Source organism: Hippocampus zosterae, chromosome 15, assembly GCF_025434085.1.
Source record: "Hippocampus zosterae strain Florida chromosome 15, ASM2543408v3, whole genome shotgun sequence".
NCBI lineage: Eukaryota > Metazoa > Chordata > Actinopteri > Syngnathiformes > Syngnathidae > Hippocampus > Hippocampus zosterae.
The window spans coordinates 4510850-4529159 of NC_067465.1; the positions used below are offsets into that span (position 1 = coordinate 4510850).

The 18310-nt window shown below is 45.4% G+C and overlaps 3 protein-coding genes across 6 annotated transcripts; 2 read left to right on the forward strand and 1 right to left on the reverse strand.

Moving 5' to 3' along the window:
* The first annotated feature begins 239 nt into the window (after positions 1 to 239).
* zbtb41 (zinc finger and BTB domain containing 41) lies at positions 240 to 7082 on the forward strand. Its single transcript, XM_052087622.1, has 10 exons — positions 240 to 571; positions 1307 to 2367; positions 3115 to 3322; positions 3492 to 3561; positions 3717 to 3864; positions 4623 to 4752; positions 4839 to 4934; positions 5016 to 5122; positions 5532 to 5726; positions 5908 to 7082. The coding sequence occupies exons 2-10, from the start codon at positions 1347 to 1349 to the stop codon at positions 6471 to 6473; spliced, it is 2541 nt and encodes an 846-aa protein (XP_051943582.1). The 5' UTR covers positions 240 to 571; positions 1307 to 1346; the 3' UTR covers positions 6474 to 7082.
* A 658-nt stretch (positions 7083 to 7740) lies between these two features.
* Positions 7741 to 10630, reverse strand: LOC127617009 (complement factor H-like). The gene is made up of 7 exons (XM_052088873.1): positions 10155 to 10630; positions 9487 to 9666; positions 9219 to 9410; positions 9038 to 9106; positions 8278 to 8322; positions 8040 to 8201; positions 7741 to 7943 (listed from the first exon to the last, which is right to left on the reverse strand). The coding sequence occupies exons 1-7, from the start codon at positions 10414 to 10416 to the stop codon at positions 7741 to 7743; spliced, it is 1113 nt and encodes a 370-aa protein (XP_051944833.1). The 5' UTR covers positions 10417 to 10630.
* Positions 10631 to 10868: 238 nt separating this feature from the next.
* fggy (FGGY carbohydrate kinase domain containing) lies at positions 10869 to 18237 on the forward strand. Of its 4 annotated transcripts, none has more exons than XM_052087640.1 (16): positions 10885 to 11416; positions 11625 to 11829; positions 12199 to 12310; positions 12422 to 12573; positions 13129 to 13217; positions 13359 to 13474; positions 13567 to 13695; positions 13865 to 13968; positions 14860 to 14967; positions 15539 to 15600; positions 15706 to 15859; positions 16647 to 16721; positions 16802 to 16922; positions 17200 to 17294; positions 17681 to 17742; positions 17871 to 18237. In XM_052087640.1, the coding sequence occupies exons 2-16, from the start codon at positions 11647 to 11649 to the stop codon at positions 17971 to 17973; spliced, it is 1665 nt and encodes a 554-aa protein (XP_051943600.1). In that variant the 5' UTR covers positions 10885 to 11416; positions 11625 to 11646; the 3' UTR covers positions 17974 to 18237. The 4 variants fall into 4 exon arrangements, with proteins under 4 accessions (XP_051943601.1, XP_051943600.1, XP_051943599.1 ...); XM_052087639.1 differs by having other exon boundaries at positions 11632 to 11829; XM_052087641.1 differs by lacking the exons at positions 17681 to 17742; positions 17871 to 18237 and adding an exon at positions 17370 to 17674 and having other exon boundaries at positions 10869 to 11416; positions 11632 to 11829.
* Positions 18238 to 18310: the final 73 nt, after the last annotated feature.

Genomic DNA, 18310 nt, shown 5'->3' on the forward strand with positions numbered 1-18310 from the left:
GAATTACCGAACGCGGATGTGGACATCCATCCATCCATTCTCTGAACAGGAAAACGTCACCCTTATAAACACAAGATGCAGAACTTTCTCTTGTGAGAAAACTGAGCGTTTTTATACTTTTAAATGCCACAATGTGTTTTATGTCAATATCACAATATATTTATAACGTATTGTTAAATAAAGTAAGAGATCTCGTACGTTTCAAAATTTGAATTTTGACTACGTTACCCAAGATTCCACAGTACCGGAAACGTTAACATTCCTCAGCGACACATCCGCCTTTTTGTGTTGATGTGGCTTTTCACGTATATTTATATTTTGGGTATTATAAATATAAGTATTAATTTAAGATGTCCGATTGTTTATTATATTCAAAACCTACGAAATTTTTAAAAACAATAATAGTTTTGAAACACCAATGGGCGACCTGTTTATTGCGAAGTCCGTAAGGAAGGAAAGGAGGAACGTTTCAGATGTACACAAAATCATTATTGCTCTGCTCATTTTCCCCACAACAGGATCATTTGGCTGGAATCTGGACGTGTTGGTGAACACGGCTCACATACTTGAGGTATGCTTTTTGTCGAGGGGAAAAAAAATCCAGTTTCTATCGCTAATTCATGTAAGCGCGTTGAGGTCGTTTGTCAACATCTCCTTGGAGGGGGGCCCTGTGTGTCCTCTGACTGGTGGCATGTTAGGGGTCCTTGAGGTGGAGAGTGAATTACAACCAACCACAGCTCTTTCATTTAACCAAGAATGGCAGTTAAAATGCCTTGTAACTACTCTCATATAAAAAATGATACAGTCAGTCGGCGTTAGCATATAACCTTGTGTAAGTGTGGAGAAGAAAAAAGTCAGGAAAAGACCATTTGATCATCTGAACTTTATTTGGGCCACTTTGAATGGTGGCAGGTGTGTGTTGATTTCCATATCAGATGAGTTTGAGTGTAAAATGTAAAGTAGTACAAAGGGGTGCGCACATCTGTGCAGTCACATCATATAAATTGTTCATTGTAACTTCCCTTCTTCAAAATGTATTTTCCATTTTTGTACATGTTAGGGGTCACATTAATGGTGGAAATAAATATTTGTATTGATCTCACCAAAACTGTTCATATGCACTATAACAGTGAAGGCTAGCCTTTATGTATACTGTAGAGATTTAGTTTGTATTAAAATAATTAAATAAGAATTTATGTCACAAGATGCTTCTTATTGTGGTTTTAGTTTACGGCGATGTACAACTGCGCTACATCATATTGCACGGCGTTTTTCATACTTCAATGTCCTCCTCTGTTTGTTTCAGGTGTTCAAGCACTTAGGTTGTTGCCCCTCAGGACTAATTCATGGTATCCTCAAGCACTCCAATGAAGAAAAGAACAGCCAATGCTTCACCTGCCAAATACGACAGGCAAAGCCGGGCTACGAAACCATGCAAAACAGCACCTGGCACCTCAACCGGCTCTGCATTTCCCCAACAAGCAGACCCACACAACCGGCACTTGACCATGGCGCATCACAGTCGTAACCTACTGAACTTCTTGAACGAGGATCGGACTCGGCAGAGGTTCTGCGACGTGTCCGTGTCCGTGGGTGGGAAGCTGTACGGCGCCCATAAAGTGGTATTGGCCCACGGGAGCAGTTACTTCCACGCCGAGCTGTCCAAGAACCCCGCCATGAGCCACATGACTCTGGATCACGTGGAGGACTCCGTTTTCCAGCATCTGCTTGCTTTGCTGTACACGTCGGAGTGCGTGATTGCCGAGACAGAGCTCCAGGCTGTCACTGAAGCGGCCCGCTTCCTGGACATGATGGATGTGTTAAAGCTGGTGTGTGAGGAAGGGCCTAACAACAACACCGTCAGTGGGGATGAGACGAAATCACTAATAGCCACCCAAGCATCGTTTGATCAACAGTTATGCAATGAAAACTCACCACAGGACCAGAGTCTGAATGACGGTCAGGCACAAACTCCAAGTAAAAGCCAGAGACGTGGCGATACGGCGGCCACCATGCGGAGATCTGCTCGAAGGAGGAAACCTCCAGCCAAGTTTCAGAAAGACGATATGGAGTGCTTGAACAACGCCGAAGAAACACGAGTGACTCCCTCACCGAAGGAGCAGGTGGAAGAAATATGGAACGAAGAAGAAGCCGCAGAATCCAAACTGGTGGTGGATGAAACAAGATCATCACACGTGGAAGATTTTTTGGGTGAGGAGGAGGAGGAAGACGGCAAGATTGAGGAGGGCGGTAAGGCACCGGCCCCAGGTCCCGTATATCCCGAAGGTCTGGATCCTGTCATCATCCGCATCGCCAGCAAGAAGATTCTCAAGTGCCCCAAATGTGACAAGACCTTTGATCGAGCAGGTGGGAATGGTGGCGTTCAACTTTCGACTTCAAAATAAAAGCTAGACAATGCTGCATGGACAGCGATGCCTTGCCAAGCTTTTATTTTGAAGGTGTGCATCGGAAGCAATTTTTATCGCGATTCACTTGACTTCAAATATGAGACTGCGTTGTCAATGGAGTTTCTCCAAATGATTGATTTTAATGACTGTTGTAGCGGCAACTTACTATTCTTTTGTCGCTACGTCAGCAGGGCATGTAGGTTTTGACTCGTGCTTTTCTTCGACGGGCTTTTCCTTTCCACGGCGACGACAAGGAATACACGAGGCCGCCATCGTTGATCCAAAAAAAAAAAAACGAATCTCTTTATTTTCTTGAACACAAATTAAGGCTTTATCAAATGGATTAATAAAACTTATACAATACACTTAAACGAAATACGAAATCAGTTCCCATAATGTACGAATTAAGCAAACACGAAGTACGGTCAAAAAAAGGTGTTGCTCCATGCCCTACTGTCTTCCTGATGATGTTTACATAAATCTAGCCTCTTAACAGACTAAAAACAGGACAACCAATGGAGCCCAGATACTTCGATGTTCTTAATAAATTTGTTCTAATAAAATATCAAATATAAACCAAACGCCTTGCATCTATTAAATTCTAATTATTCAAAAGGCTGCATTTATAATTTAACCAAATTTTCCTTATGGCTCTAACAACTGTAATTTTCCAACTCCCCGAACTGGCGATTCCCGTGTCGACCAGGGAAGTACGAGAGTCACACCAGAGTGCACACCAAAGAGAAACCCTTCCAGTGTGACGTGTGCCTGCAGCGCTACTCCACCAAGTCCAACTTGACGGTTCACAAGAAGAAGCACGCCGGCGACGCGCCCTTCCAGATGAAAGAGCACAAGTGTCCCTTCTGTAACAAACTCCACGCTAGCACAAAAACCCTGGCCAAGCACGTCCGCAGGTGAGACGAGGTTGCCTCCCAAGTTTCTTGACATTTTCCAAGAGCAATTTTCTAAACTTTTGATCTGGATTTCAAAACTGTTGACAGTAATCCCTCGCGATTGCGCAATCATGGCCAGCATTTCATTTGTTCAACTGCAAGAAAGTGTTGGTCTCCTCTGTCCCACCAGGTTCCACCCAGAACACCTCCAAGAGTTTCTCAGTAAGAGGAAGAAGAAGAGTGAAGGCTGGAAATGTCCCGTGAGAGCTGCTCCATTTGGTTTATTATTGATTAATTATTATTATTTTTTTTTAATCACCCTAAATTGATCACGCACCGCTATATCGGGAAAGAAGCTCGTGCGTTTCATGAAAGCAAATGACTTGAATCCGTTTCTCTTCTCTTGCCCATCCAGATTTGTCTGAAGTCTTTTACCCGCAGGACTCACTTGCAGGAGCACATGATCCTGCACACCCAAGAGCGGCCATTCAAATGCGCTTTCTGCGACGAATACTTCAGGTCCAGGTTTGCAAGGCTCAAGCACCAAGAAAAGTACCACCTGGGTGAGCAATTGGGATTCCCTTTATTCGGAGAAATTGCTTGTTCAACCTGACGAACTGAGAAATGAGAGTTTTGACCTCTGTGTGACGGATTTTACATAACGTGGAAGCTCTAACATCAGATCAGTTCAGTTGTTGGAGACGGAAATAATCCACTTTCTCGATCCTAAATCCACATGTAAGCACACAGGCAATTTTAAGTATCATTTTAACAGTCTCACTTGTCATACACATTAAACGGAAGCATCGTAATAAACCCCCGTTAGACGTAAAAAAAAAAAAAAAAAAGACGCACATTTTTCTAATGTAACAATTTTACACTTGGGCGGCCCGGTAGTCCAGTGGTTTGCACGTCGGCTTCACAGTGCAGAGGTACCGGGTTCGATTCCGGCTCCGGCCTCCCTGTGTGGAGTTTGCATGTTCTCCCCGGGCCTGCGTGGGTTTTCTCCGGGTGCTCCGGTTTCCTCCCACATTCCAAAAACATGCGTGGCAGGCTGATTGAACACTCTAAATTGTCCCTAGGTGTGAGTGTGAGTGCGAATGGTTGTTTGTTTCTGTGTGCCCTGCGATTGGCTGGCAACCGGTTCAGGGTGTCCCCCGCCTACTGCCCGAAGACAGCTGGGATAGGCTCCAGCACCCCCCGCGACCCTAGTGAGGATCAAGCGGCTCGGAAGATGAATGAATGAATGAATGAATTTTACAGTTACATATTTTTTAAAAAGTGTAATTCATCAAACCACAAACACATTTTGCATTTTCAGGACCTTTTCCTTGTGACATCTGTGGCCGAAATTTTAACGACACCGGCAACAGGAGGCGCCACATTGAATGCACGCACGGAGGGAAAAGAAAGTGGATGTGCTTTGTGTGTGGGAAATCGGTCAGGGAAAGGTGGGAAAGGATCTTTTTCACACAGTCTTGTCTTGTCTTTGGAATGCTGCCCGTCACGACATTTTTTTTTTTTTTTCGATTGGCAGAACAACGCTGCGGGAGCACATGCGGATCCACAGCGGCGAGAAGCCTCACATCTGTGCTCTCTGTGGCCAAGGTTTCCGCCACAAGAGTTCATACAGGTTGGTCAGAGGAGATTCGAGTTCCATTTCTGGCTTTGAAGATGGATTTTCTCGCAACCATGTATTTTTTTTTTTTAACAGGCTCCACTTGAGAATGCATCGCAATGACAAGCGCTACGAGTGTGACGAATGTGGGAAGACCTTCATACGCCACGATCACCTAACCAAACATCAGAAAACGCACTCTGGTACGATCCCCTTCAAACGCCAACTATATTTCCTCGTGATTCTCAAAACGTTGCAAAATGGAGCTTGAAAGCTCATTTTGGGAAATTAATCAGATGAGTTGACGTATCAGTGAGTCGATTTATGAGTTTCTTCAGAGATGAGCTGTTAGACAATTAATTGTTTTGACGTCGGAGCAAAAAATTGGAGATAGAGCTGTGTGTCGCAAATGACAAAAAAGTCATGCAGTTTAACATCGGCCACTAGTGAGCAGCCAATGAGTATTGTGATATTGTCTGTCTACATGTGTTGCTACACCGCTGGTCATAAGGTTATAACAGTCGATGGATCGTCCGAGCGATGGCTCGGATCGCTCGTGTCTCGAGGCACCGCGGCATGTCACTATTTCTCACACGCCTGCTTTTATTTCAGAGGAAAAAGCGCATCAGTGTGAAGAATGCGGCAAGTGTTTCCGGCGCCAGGATCACCTGTCAGTCCACTACCGAAGTGTTCATTTGGGAGAGAAAGTGTGGCAGAAGTATAAACCGGCCACGCATCAATGTGACGTTTGCAAGAAAGAATTTAAAGGAAAGTCCAGTCTGGAAATGCACTTCAGGACCCACTCAGGTCATTGCTTAATTGTATTACCTAATAATTATCATTGTGTGTAAATGAGGCTCACCATATTTTGGATCCCACCCCCCAAAAAAAGAGGACGCTCGCTCGCCCTGGCCTCGCGATACTGAAATGATACCCCACACGACGCGCGACAGTGTTTTGATTTTGTTATTTGATTTTCCTGCAAAAGGTGAGAAACCCTTCACTTGTCCAGAATGCCACCAGACGTTTCGGATCAAGAAGACCTTGACCAAGCACATGGTGATCCACTCGGACGTCCGTCCTTTCAACTGCCAACAGTGCAACGCCGCCTTCAAGAGAAAAGACAAGCTCAAGTATCACGTGGACCACGTCCACAGCAGCCGCTTCCTCGAGCAGACGCTCGGGGGAACCCTGTCCCAGGACAAGATGGGCCCCGATACTTTTAGTACCCAACCCAAGTCGACACCTACGGACGTCTGCGCGCCCGGCACTTTAGACCCTGTCCAGATGGCGGCTAGACCCGGGCAGGGCCAATTGGACGCTCACGCGGGCATGCGAGCTGAAGAACCGCAGCCGAATTCAGGCTACCAGAACTCCGAGCTGGCCTTTTTAGAGAAATACGCCCTGGCGCCTCCGTCGGCCGACATCGTTGCCCCTGTGAGGTCCGATCACATGCTTGACACCCGAGAGCAGGCTTACCTGGGAACACTTCTTGGTTTGGATTCCACTTCTTCTGTGGAAAATATCTCAAACGCCAACCAAAGTCACCGGTGAGACATTCAGGGACAGCAACTACGAATGACATTGGTACCTTGGCCTAAGAGCGTTTCTTCTACTTAATTCAACGATGAGTGACCTGCAGACACGCTTGAGGGAAGTGAGAGGGTGGGGGGTGGGGGGGAGCGCAACAGTTGCCAATGTACTAAAAATGCTGAGGTCATCAAGGGCCAGCTCACCGGTCCTGTGAGGACACATTTGAAATCTGGTTGGTTCACGAAACAGTCCCAATTGCTAGTACGGTGGTACCGTGACCTGTGACTTTGATGATTTTGTGTCATATTCCGCAGTATAGCGTTCCTTTTCTTAACGTGTAAATAACAATGTCTTGTATTGTATAATGTACCCCTTTAAGCGCCAAGGTGGCAGAATTGAACCAAGTAAACTAACTTTACGTTGATCTCGAAAACATTTTCAAGCTGCTTTTGAACTATTTTCGTCAAATCGAAATATTTTATTTTTTAAAAAACTTTGGCATTCCTCTTCAAAATCTGCAACAGTGGTGACACTCTCGAATACATTGTGTTGAATGAAATGAGTTGTGAATCCTCTGATGTATGTTGAGCATTCTCAGTCACAAAAATATGATCCCCCCCCCCGCCCCCCACTATGCTCCTTCCGCATTTTTGAAGCGATTCAAACCATTGCAGCTTTGAGTCTCACATACTCGATTTGCTAGATTGCGTTTCCATCCATGGCGTTTCGGCTCAGTGTCGGTTCGTCAGCATCGACGTGGACTTTCTCCTGAAAGTGCGACTTGCCTCGTACTCGGGCTTTGGGCTTTATGAGTAATGGATGATTTCTCAAATCACACAAGAAGCACCTCAAAACGATCATTATTTTCGCTTCAAGATTTTATTGACTACGGTCCATCAAACATTACATTGTGTGTTTTGGTTTGTTTGTTTTTCATGTGAGTGGCAAGCAAGTTGACAAAGTAATTCATAAAGCTCTCGGTGAAGCTCCAAAAGTAGATTTGGGACCACAAGCCAACCATCATCATCGGAGCTGTGACGAGATCCATCTTCGATCTTGACCTCTTAGCATGAATTCTGATGGCAAAGACATAAGATTTAATCAATCGGAAAAATAGATTTAAAAAAAGAACATTGTATTCATAAGTGTGACTTACAAACTTCAGTTCCCACCAATTGCAACCTGAAACAATCATAAAAGATGGTGAGTACCTCAAGTTTTGGTCAGGGTCACGGCATTCTTCTCGCAAAGCAGTTGGTTACCGTAATCTTCGGACATGTTTGTGAATTTACAGCAATTTGACTTCCAAATCATACTCACATTTGCCCAACTGTATTCTTCCATTGTTGCACCGCCCCACCGAATAATGACTCGTCAGCCAGTGGTCCAGTTTGACGCATTCCAGTCTCACCCTCTCCCCATCATTGATGTATTTCACTCCGTCGTATTTCAACTGCGGGTAGTGATCGGTGTCCACGGAACAGTAGGAAGCTGCGCGTACGAGAAGCAACAAATACGTTCACCCAAATGCCCTGCGTAACAGTCAGTTGTGTTCCTTGGGGCTTTTATCGATTCATTTATTTGAACCTTTGCAGGTGGGCGGCGTGGACCACTGGCCGTTAGTGTAGCACAACACTTTCTCCGGACCCACTTGTTTGTAGAAACTGCCGCACTGATATTTCAAAAACATGGGATCCCGTTCCACAACCTCACCATCGGCGACAATGGGAATCGTTCCGCACTGGTCAACTGAAATAATAAAATGCACTCAAGATATCTAACGTTGAGCATCTGAGATGATGGGGCGGGGCGAACGAATAGCTACTTGTGGTCACTTGTGGATCCGTAGAGCCGGTGTGGGTTGAAGATCCTGCGAAATATAATGAACACATCGTGAGTAATGCATTTTATTTGAATTGTTTTTGTCTCGATTAGATTCTGGGCACGCTTGCTAGCAATCAACACAAGATAGCTCATGAAACACGTTCGCTTGCGCCAATTAGCTTAGCATCGCAAAATACATGGGATGGGAGCACCATCAGTTTTGTCCAGGTGAGTTTCATTGTTCTTTTGGAGCCGAAAAAAAGCAGTATTAACTTCCCTCTGCGGCCCGGTAGCCAAGTGGTTAGCACGTCGGCTTCACAGTGCAGAGGTACCGGGTTCGATTCCAGCTCCGGCCTCCCTGTGTGGAGTTTGCATGTTCTCCCCGGGCCTGAGTGGGTTTTCTCCGGGTGCTCCGGTTTCCTCCCACATTCCAAAAACATGTGTGGCAGGCTGATCGAACACTCTAAATTGTCCCTAGGTGTGAGTGTGAGTGCGAATGGTTGGTTGTTTCTGTGTGCCCTGCGATTGGCTGGCAACCGATTCAGGGTGTCCCCCGCCTACTGCCCGGAGACGGCTGGGATGGGCTCCAGCACCCCCCGCGACCCTAGTGAGGATCAAGCGGTACGGAAGATGAATGAATGAATGAACTTCCCTCTGTTTCAAATCATTTCATTGACTAAATTGTGAGTGTACTGTATACATGTGTGTGTGCTTTTCTTAAATCGAATGGCACCACAAATGTCGTTTGTCCATGTCCATACCTCCACCTGCAGGCCCCGTCTCACCGCCAGTAGACGTCGAACTGCCAGGAGTTGGCTTTATTTGTTTGACTGTGGAAAATGTCAATCAATCAATCAATAGAAATCTCTCAATTTCAGCAATGATGCGCACAATTACTGCCCTAAAAACCCCACATGACGAATCTCCTTCATTTCGACTCACCGCAGGGCGGGGCGGCCGACCACGCTCCACCGATGCAATAAATGGACTTTTTATGTTTTCCTTCGACATCATAGCCATCTTCGCATTCGTACGGTATTTCAGTATCGGAAGCATACACGTCCTGGCGAGGGCCCTGATTGATGATTACGCCGTGGGTTATTTTAGGGGGGTCATCACATGCCTGGGTGCTTCCTGTGAAAACGAGGCCAATAAAGGTGCTGTACAGAATATGAAAACATATTAAGAAAAAAAAATCGCACCGACTTACGCTGGCAGATCGGTACAGAGAGCCATTTGCCATTGACGCACTGAGTTGTAGCGTCATAATCTTTGAATGAATACCCGGGGTCACATGTTATCCTTATGACGTAGCCGTCCTCATACCAACCCGTCTGGCTTGACGTGTATTTTGCATGGGGAATAGTTGGAGGAATGCAATTGTTGACATCTGGGGAACCAAAATGGGGGGGGGGGGCACATTTAGATCTTAAATAAAACTTTTAAGCCGTTTTTAATGACTCCTGTATAACATATGTTTTGTTTAGCTTTAATTACCTGTACACTCACTACACTCAAGTTGCAACCAAACCTTTGGGACTCCTTCAATTGTCCAAAATGTCTGGTTAAGAATAAGTTGCAAAATATGCTGCTCATATGCATCTGTAAACGAAGCTCATGTGTGTAGTGTGTGCAACAAATTCACATTTTTAGAGAGGAAAAAATAAGGTTGTAATATTACAAGAAAGTCATTTTTCCAAGGAAAAAAAAGTTGCACAACAACAATAGAGGCACGAAATGCATATGATTAGAATTAATTTTCGCATTTTACTTCCACATTTTGTTTTAAAGTTAGAACGTAGGCCCATCTGCCCCTTTAAAAAAAACATCAGCACATTCTTTTTCTCACCTCTGACATACTGCGAGTCCAACACTTACCGATACATTGCGGTTGAGTGGACCATTTGCCATTGTGGCAAGTCGTCGTTGCCCACCAGCCCTCCACTGCTGGCTTGAATCCATTTTCACACGCGTAGGTCAACACAGTTCCATGTGAATATGTATCTTGCTGAGGAAAAACATAACCTCCATTTACGATGGGCGCACGACAAAAAGGACTCTCTGAATTACATCGATGGGCTCCAGAAAGCCAAATCATGAAAATCCATCCGATATACTTCTTGAACATTCCCAGCAGCATTCTGATTAAAATAATATATATGGATTAGGTACATCTAATGCTGTGAGTCTGGTTGTGGTCAGCAGTCAATAAATAACTGCAACTGTGACCTTCCCCACATCAGCTTGGAGATGAGGAAATAGCAAACATTACTGAGTTAAAGCGTCATCAAAAAAAGCATTACTCACAAGTCAAAACATAAATGTACAAACGGACTCGGTACTTGAGTCACGGTTACCGTAAATGTGAATTTTCCAACAACTGGTGACGCATGTACGTTTGTAAAGAAAGGGTTGGGTTGAAAGGGAAAGAGACACATGGTGTCTGCAAAATACGTGCCCCCCCCCCCCCAAAAAAATCAATGATTGCGTCCAGAGGACATATTCTGAAACACTTTCCCAGGTTTCTCTGATTCAGCGAGAGAACAAAAGTTGAATACATCCCTTTGCATTTTGTTCATTATGTGATTTATGTTTTTCATTTGTTACAATGTCAAGTGTACAGCGTATACCAAAGTGTAAATCGATTGTCCCCTCAAAATACACGAACACGGAGCCATTACTGTCACATGCAAGAAAAGTGATTACACCACTCAGTTTGTTCTATTTTTGCAACACTGGAGAAATTATACTTTTCTCCATTGTTAAGTTGTCATACTTGTAAAACCAATGAAAATTTACTTTGCCCTCAAAACAACCCAACACCTTGGCATTGTTTATGTTCCTGCCAAAAAAAAGTGAGTACACCACGCAGTGAAATAGTCCAAATTGTGACAGAGTATCACCATTTAAGAACGCAATTCTACACGACGTACATTGCCATTTATTAGAAACTAGAAGTTGATTTATGCGTTGCCAAGAATCGGCTTGGCTCATGGAAAGTTTAAAGCCTGAAACGCAAGAATTGCTTTTTGTCCCTTTTCATTTTCCGTTGTTCAAGTGAGTGCCTCGCTCAAAGTGCGGTACTTTTTTTCTGTGCAGATTCAAAAAAGGTCTTAGGTTTCAAACTTTTCGGCCACTGGGTGAGTTCAGAAATGTGTCTGATGAAAAACTGTCATTTAAATCAGCAAACTATTACGTGCATCTAATCTGTGACTGTCGCTGCTGTACCGAATGCTTCCTTTCGTCCGGACGCACTCGTTTCATGCATGCGCCGCGGAGGAATACATAATATGGGTCTTCTCGACATATTCTGCTCAAATATTTGGGATTTTGAATCTATTTGCTGAGCCACCAGGCGCTGTCCTCCCTCATGGCTGAAGTCTTCTATGTCGGAGTCGACGTGGGCACTGCCAGTGTGAGGGCTGCTCTAGTGACCAAGGAAGGTCATTTGAAAACCGCTGCCCAGGAGCCCGTCAGCATCTGGGAACCTCACAGTGACCATTATGTGCAGTCTTCCTCTGAGATCTGGGACAAATGCTGCGCTGTTGTCAGGGTAGGGGCGAGCTCCGCGAGGAAGACGAAGGAGGAGATGCGAAATGGCGCCCCCTAGATAAACAATCGCCGTGGAAAACTGTCGTGAGATACAATGACGTACTATTATTTCACGATGCACACGCACACGGGGACGAGAACAAGAGTGCCCAAAATGAAAGAAATAACTTGTGAAATAATGGAAATATCCAAATTATTAAATCGATTTTGAATTTCAATCAATAATTTGAAATCAATCAATGTTGAAAATAAATAGTCTTCCTGACACATGTATTTATGTATTTAAATTCTACTCTCTTGATCGTCCGTCCAAATAACATAGTCTTTGTAGAAATGTGTGGGCTTTTTTTTGTTTTTGTATGCGTTTCAGGAAGTGACACGAGGAGTAAACAAAAAGCAGGTGAGAGGGATCGGTTTTGATGCCACCTGTTCCCTTGTGGTGTTGGACCAAAGCTTTCAGCCCGTAGCAGTCAATCGGGACGGTAAAGTCGTCTTTTCGCCCCAATGACTTTCAACATGTTACCCGACGAATGGACGTCATCACGTCTCAAAACTATTAACCACCGCCGTGATGGCCTTTCGTCCTTATCCAGGAAACAATCGGAGAAATGTGGTGATGTGGATGGATCACCGCGCTGCTGAGCAGGCTGCTAGTATCACAAGCACCGGCCACAGCGTGCTGAGTCGGGTTGGAGGGGTCATGTCACCAGAGATGCAACCACCTAAGCTACTCTGGCTCAAAGAGGTGAGAGGTGAGCTTGGTGTCATGATTTAGTCGATGTTTTAGGGGGGGGGGGTCCTTCCCATTCCCTATGTGAGCATTTTTTTCATGTCTGCAGTTGCTTTGTGGGGGTTTGAACAACATATATAGTATTCATCTTCCGAGCTGCTTGATCCTCACTAGGGTCGCGGGGGGTGCTGGAGCCCATTCCACCTGTCTCCGGGCAGTAGGCGGGGGACACCCTGAATCGGTTGCCAGCCAATCGCAGGGCACACAGAAACGAACAACCATCCACGCTCACACTCACACCTCGGGACAATTTAGAGCGTCCAATCAGCCTGCCATGCATGTTTTTGGAATGTGGGAGGAAACCGGAGCACCCGGAGAAAACCCACGCAGGCCCAGGGAGAACATGCAAACTCCACACAGGGAGGCAGGAGCTGGAATCGAACCCTTTACGGTGTGTGTGTGTGTGTGCGTGTGTGTGTGTGTGTGTGTGTGTGTGTGTGTGTGTATATATATATATATATATATATATATATATATATATTTTTTTTTTTTTTTTCTCCACTCCTGCAGAACCTAAGGGAAAGCTGCTGGAACAAAGCCGCCCACTTTTTTGACCTTCCAGACTTTCTTTCATGGAAGGCCACCGGCTCATTGACCAGGTTTGTCACACCACAATAACAATGTGTATCTTCTACAAGGATATTTTTTTATGATAGAACCGAATTATATTATTAAGCTTGTTATTTCCGCTTGTTGGAAAACACGCAGCTGCTCACGCTACTTTCTTCACCGTTTGACAGATCCCTTTGCACTCTGGTTTGTAAATGGACGTATTGCCCCCCGGTGGGATGGGATGCCAGTTTTTGGAATTCAATAGGACTGGAGGATCTCACTGAAAACAACTTTTCCAAAATAGGTCACTTAAGAAAAAAGTATCATATGAAACGGAATGATTTTATTTGAAAAGAGGTTGATCGATTGTGGAATTATTCATTGTTTGTCTCACAGGCAACGTGACGTGTTCACCTGGGAGTCCTCTTGGGGACGGCCTGACTCTAGAGGCAGCAGCGGATTTGGGTTTAGATCCAGGAACGGCGGTGGGGGCTTCACTCATCGATGCTCACGCCGGAGGCCTCGGTACCGCACGCGGAGCATATTTTCTCATTGTCGTCTCTTGTCGCAACCTCTTTGACCCCAAGTGGGCGTGTCTAGGAACAGAAAACCTTTTTGCAGCAGTCAATGCTAATAGAATAGCAATTCCTTTTTAATACAGAAGGGCCGTGTGTCTTTTTCCGTGTTTCTCCAGGTGTGATCGGAGCAGACGTGAAAGGCTTCCATCTGCCGTGCGAGGGCCAGCCAATCACAACGCGGATGGCCATGATCTGCGGGACGTCGTCTTGTCACATGGCAGTGAGTGTTCCCCTCTTATCTTTCGTGTATTACATTTTGTTTAATCAGGGATATTTAATTTATTTGTTATTATTATTATTATTTTTTACGATGTACTTATTTATTGCAATGCCCTTGCACGTGCGAAAGGAAAGCCAAAAACAGTCCCCAGTGCACTTCATCGCCATTTTTAGAACCCAAGTAGAGCACTGAAACGTTTGAACACACGCTTGCAGGAGTTGCTGTTAGCTCTCTGGCTTTCACGATCGAATATCTCTGCAATTGATTATTCTATCGTTTATTCCATCGATCACATGAATAATCGGATACAATTTTAGTTTGCGTTAATGTTGGTTACAAAACCATGTTTTTTTTTTTATTATCCGAGTATAATTTCAAAAATGAGAAAATGCAACGGCGGCCCGGTAGTCCAGTGGTTAGCACGTCGGCTTCACAGTGCAGAGGTACCGGGTTCGATTCCAGCTCCGACCTCCGTGTGTGGAGTTTGCATGTTCTCCCCGGGCCTGCGTGGGTTTTCTCCGGGTGCTCCGGTTTCCTCCCACATTCCAAAAAACATGCGTGGCAGGCTGATTGAACACTCTAAATTGTCCCTTGGTGTGAATGTGAGCGTGGATGGTTGTTCGTCTCTGTGTGCCCTGCGATTGGCTGGCAACCGATTCAGGGTGTCCCCCGCCTACTGCCCGAAGACGGCTGGGATAGGCTCCAGCACCCCCCGCGACCCTAGTGAGGATTAAGCGGTTCAGAAAATGGATGGATGGATAAAATGCAACTCGAAAATAATCTTCTTCCACTGCATGGCCAGTGTTTTGTCGACATGAATGCACGTTTTTTTTTTTTTTTTAAGTCAAGTGTTGTATTTAGTCAACAGCGATTGGCTTCAACTCTCACCAGATCAGTGAGCAGCCGCTGTTTGTGCCGGGGGTGTGGGGTCCCTGCCTGTCCGCCATGGTCCCCGACGTGTGGCTTAACGAGGGAGGACAGAGTGTCACGGGACGTCTGGTCAGTGCATTCTGCCGCCATGGTCCTTGCATGCGCCGGTGCGTCCACAAGCCCAGATATTCATCGACAGTCGAGACCAACTGAGAAATTCTGCTGCAATGTATTCTCTCAAACAAAAAAAAAGAGGTTATTAGACCAGATGAAGCGCAATTTTTCCACTTCCGTCTTTATTCATATCGCGCTTTCACAATAGTTGCAGCTGTAGCATAGCGCTTTACAGAACATTGAACATAAAATAACAAGCATTTTAATGTCACTTTTTTTTTTTTTTTTAATCGCTGGTAGCATTTTATTTTACAAGGCTGTAGCTAGTCCGTACAATGTCATCTTGTTTAAAATAAAAGTCCCCTTTTCAGGACAGATTGTAAAGTTGTGTCAAATTACACGTTGCCCCGAGCCAAGAAAAAAAAAAAGTCAATCTATCCATTGCACGAAAGATATTTGAACTGTCGTCCAATGGAATGTCCACTCGCAAGCCGCCATATTAGACACCGTTTGAAAATGACTCTTTTGTCCCTGCGACGTTGACCACACGTGACCTTTCCGCGGGTCGGTGTCTCTCCTGTTCCAGATCGACCACATGGTGAAGGGTCACGCCGCTTACGCGGAGCTCCAGGAAAAGGCGCGGCAGAGGTTGGAGCATTTGGCATTTGGAGCTTCCCAAACCCCGGAACACAGCCATAAAATGATCCCAGATGAATTTTTAAGGACCTTTTTTATTTTTCTCACTCGTCATAGCGCGGCCGACGATTTCTACAGCTACCTGAACAGCCACCTACGTCGAATGGCTTCTTCGTCTTCGGCTGTCGACTTGCTGGGCTCAAGTCTTCATGTGTGGCCAGACTTTCACGGGAACAGGTCGCCGCTGGCTGACCCCGCCCTGAAGGGCATGGTGAGTCAAAACTTAACTCTCGGGGCTAAACCTTTATGTTTGTGGACACTGCGACACTTGCTGTAAAAAAAATAAATACCGTAAATAAAAAAAATTGTGATATATCACAGGGCGGCCCAGTCATCCAGTGGTTAGCATGTCGGCTTCACAGTGCAGAGGTACCCGGTTCGATTCCAGCTCCAGCCTCCCTGTGTGGAGTTTGCATGTTCTCCCCGGGCCTGCGTGGGTTTTCTCCGGGTGCTCCGGTTTCCTCCCGCATTCCAAAAACATGCGTGGCAGGCTGATTGAACACTCTAAATTGTCCCTAGGTGTGAGTGTGAGTGTGGATGGTTGTTCATCTCTGTGTGCCCTGTGATTGGCTGGCAACCGATTCAGGGTGTCCCCCGCCTACTGCCCGGAGACAGCTGGGATAGGCTCCAGCACCCCCCGCGACCCTCGTGAGGATCAAGCGGTACGGAAAATGAATGAATGAATGAATGATATATCACATTTGAAAACACGCTTGGATGTCCTGCTGTGACATGCTTTGAGGGGGGGGGGGGGGATCAAATCAAGCATCAAGAATAAATAATACCCCCCCCCCACACACACACTTTTGCCTCGCTGAAATTAGCTAATGCTAGTGATCCACCAGTACACATTTCAATTCCCATGACGACAACGGGTGGATCGGATTCCCCCCTCTGCCGTTCGATCTGAATCACCAAGCTGCTGAATTAAAGTTGTCAATGAATTTGCTGCTCCGTATGTGGCACGTGCAGCATTCTCACCATTAATTATTTTACAGGTCGTGGGACTGTCTCTTTCTCAAACTCTGGACGACTTAGCTTTGCTCTACTTGGCCACCATACAAGCCCTGGCGGTCAGTCCATCGCTTTTATTATTATTATTATTATTTTTTTTTGTATTTGCTTCCCTCATTGGATCCTCCTCCGATTTCAGCTCGGTACACGACATATATTGGAGGCCATGATAGAAGCCGGCCATGACATCAAAACCATCTTCTTATGCGGAGGATTGAGCAAGAACAGCCTGTTTGTGCAGACTCACGCTAATGCAACAGGTACAAAGTCCAAACGGGAGAGACCATCACATGCGCCATTGATTGTTGTTCGAATCATGGAAAAGGGCAACTTGCTCAAAATGCAAAGGATTCAAACAAAAGTTGCCGTCTTCGATGCAAGTGTGAATACCTCGAAAATAAAAGCCGACATCGAGATTTTTTTTCAGCCTACAGCAAATATTCAAGACATAGCCTCACTTCAAGTTCTTTTCTTTCATTTTATGTTCCTATTTATTGACTCCAAATGCTGTTGAGTAACACATTTGCTCACTTTCAGGGTTGCCGGTGGTGTTGCCTGAACAGACCGAGGCTGTCTTGGTGGGAGCGGCGGTTCTTGGGGCGTGTGCATCGCACGATCACGGCACTATACAGGTGCAAAAGACACACACACACACACACCGGGCCGCCCTGGTATACCACACTGTATTATTTCACTTATTTTCACAGAAGAGAGTCAAGATTTCCGCATAGAGCGCTTAAGATTCAAGATGCTGAATAACCTTTTCTGTGATGCCCCGGCATCAGATCTCATGACGATACACTAAAAATAAGACGTTATTGTTTGAACTAGGCCACACCTGTTCAAGGCCCCCTGCCTCCCTTTTCAAACATTTGTGCAGCAGCCAGTTGTTGTGTCTGAGCCGTGCTAAAAAGCAGCGTAGCCCAAATCTTTCGACAACTGGGTCATGGTTGGCCTTGAAAGTGCACCACATGTTTTGTTTTGTTGGGTTTTTTTTCCATTCTCATCACAACTCTAGGAGGCGATGGCGAAAATGGCGAAAGTGGGAAAAGTAGTTGAGCCCGAGCACAGTCTTCAAAGGTAAGATGAAACGTTGATGTCATAATTCTTATTCATCGTCCCTTTGACATCCGTGTCCCATAACTGATCCAACTGCAAAGACTTCAACCATCAAACATCGGAAAAAACCTAACTAACCTCTTTTGCAGATTTTACCAAAGAAAATATCAAGTGTTCCGGTCCCTTGTTGCCCACCAGAGGGAGTACCAAGCCCTCATGAACACGTTGGGGACCGAGTGTTCTTCACTGTAACTGTGAGCAGATGCGCTTGCTTCCAGGGATTTGGGGACCGCCTTGAAAAAAAAAATCACTTCGGACCACTTCCACAAAAAGTCTGCAAATTGAAAAGAGTCTTTTGTGTGTGTGTGTGGGGGGGGGGTGTCCTTGTCAGTCATCGTCACCCCCGCCCTGTTTCAGCATACATGACTAGCAGTGATGTAATACATTGGAAACAATGGCATGCCTCCTCTGCTTTTCAGCATGATGATTTCCTAATAAAGGTCAGTTCATCACTTTGCCTAAAAAGCACATCTTAGAAATGTATTTATGTTACTCTGTGTGTGTCTTTGCATACAATCTCCTCGACAGT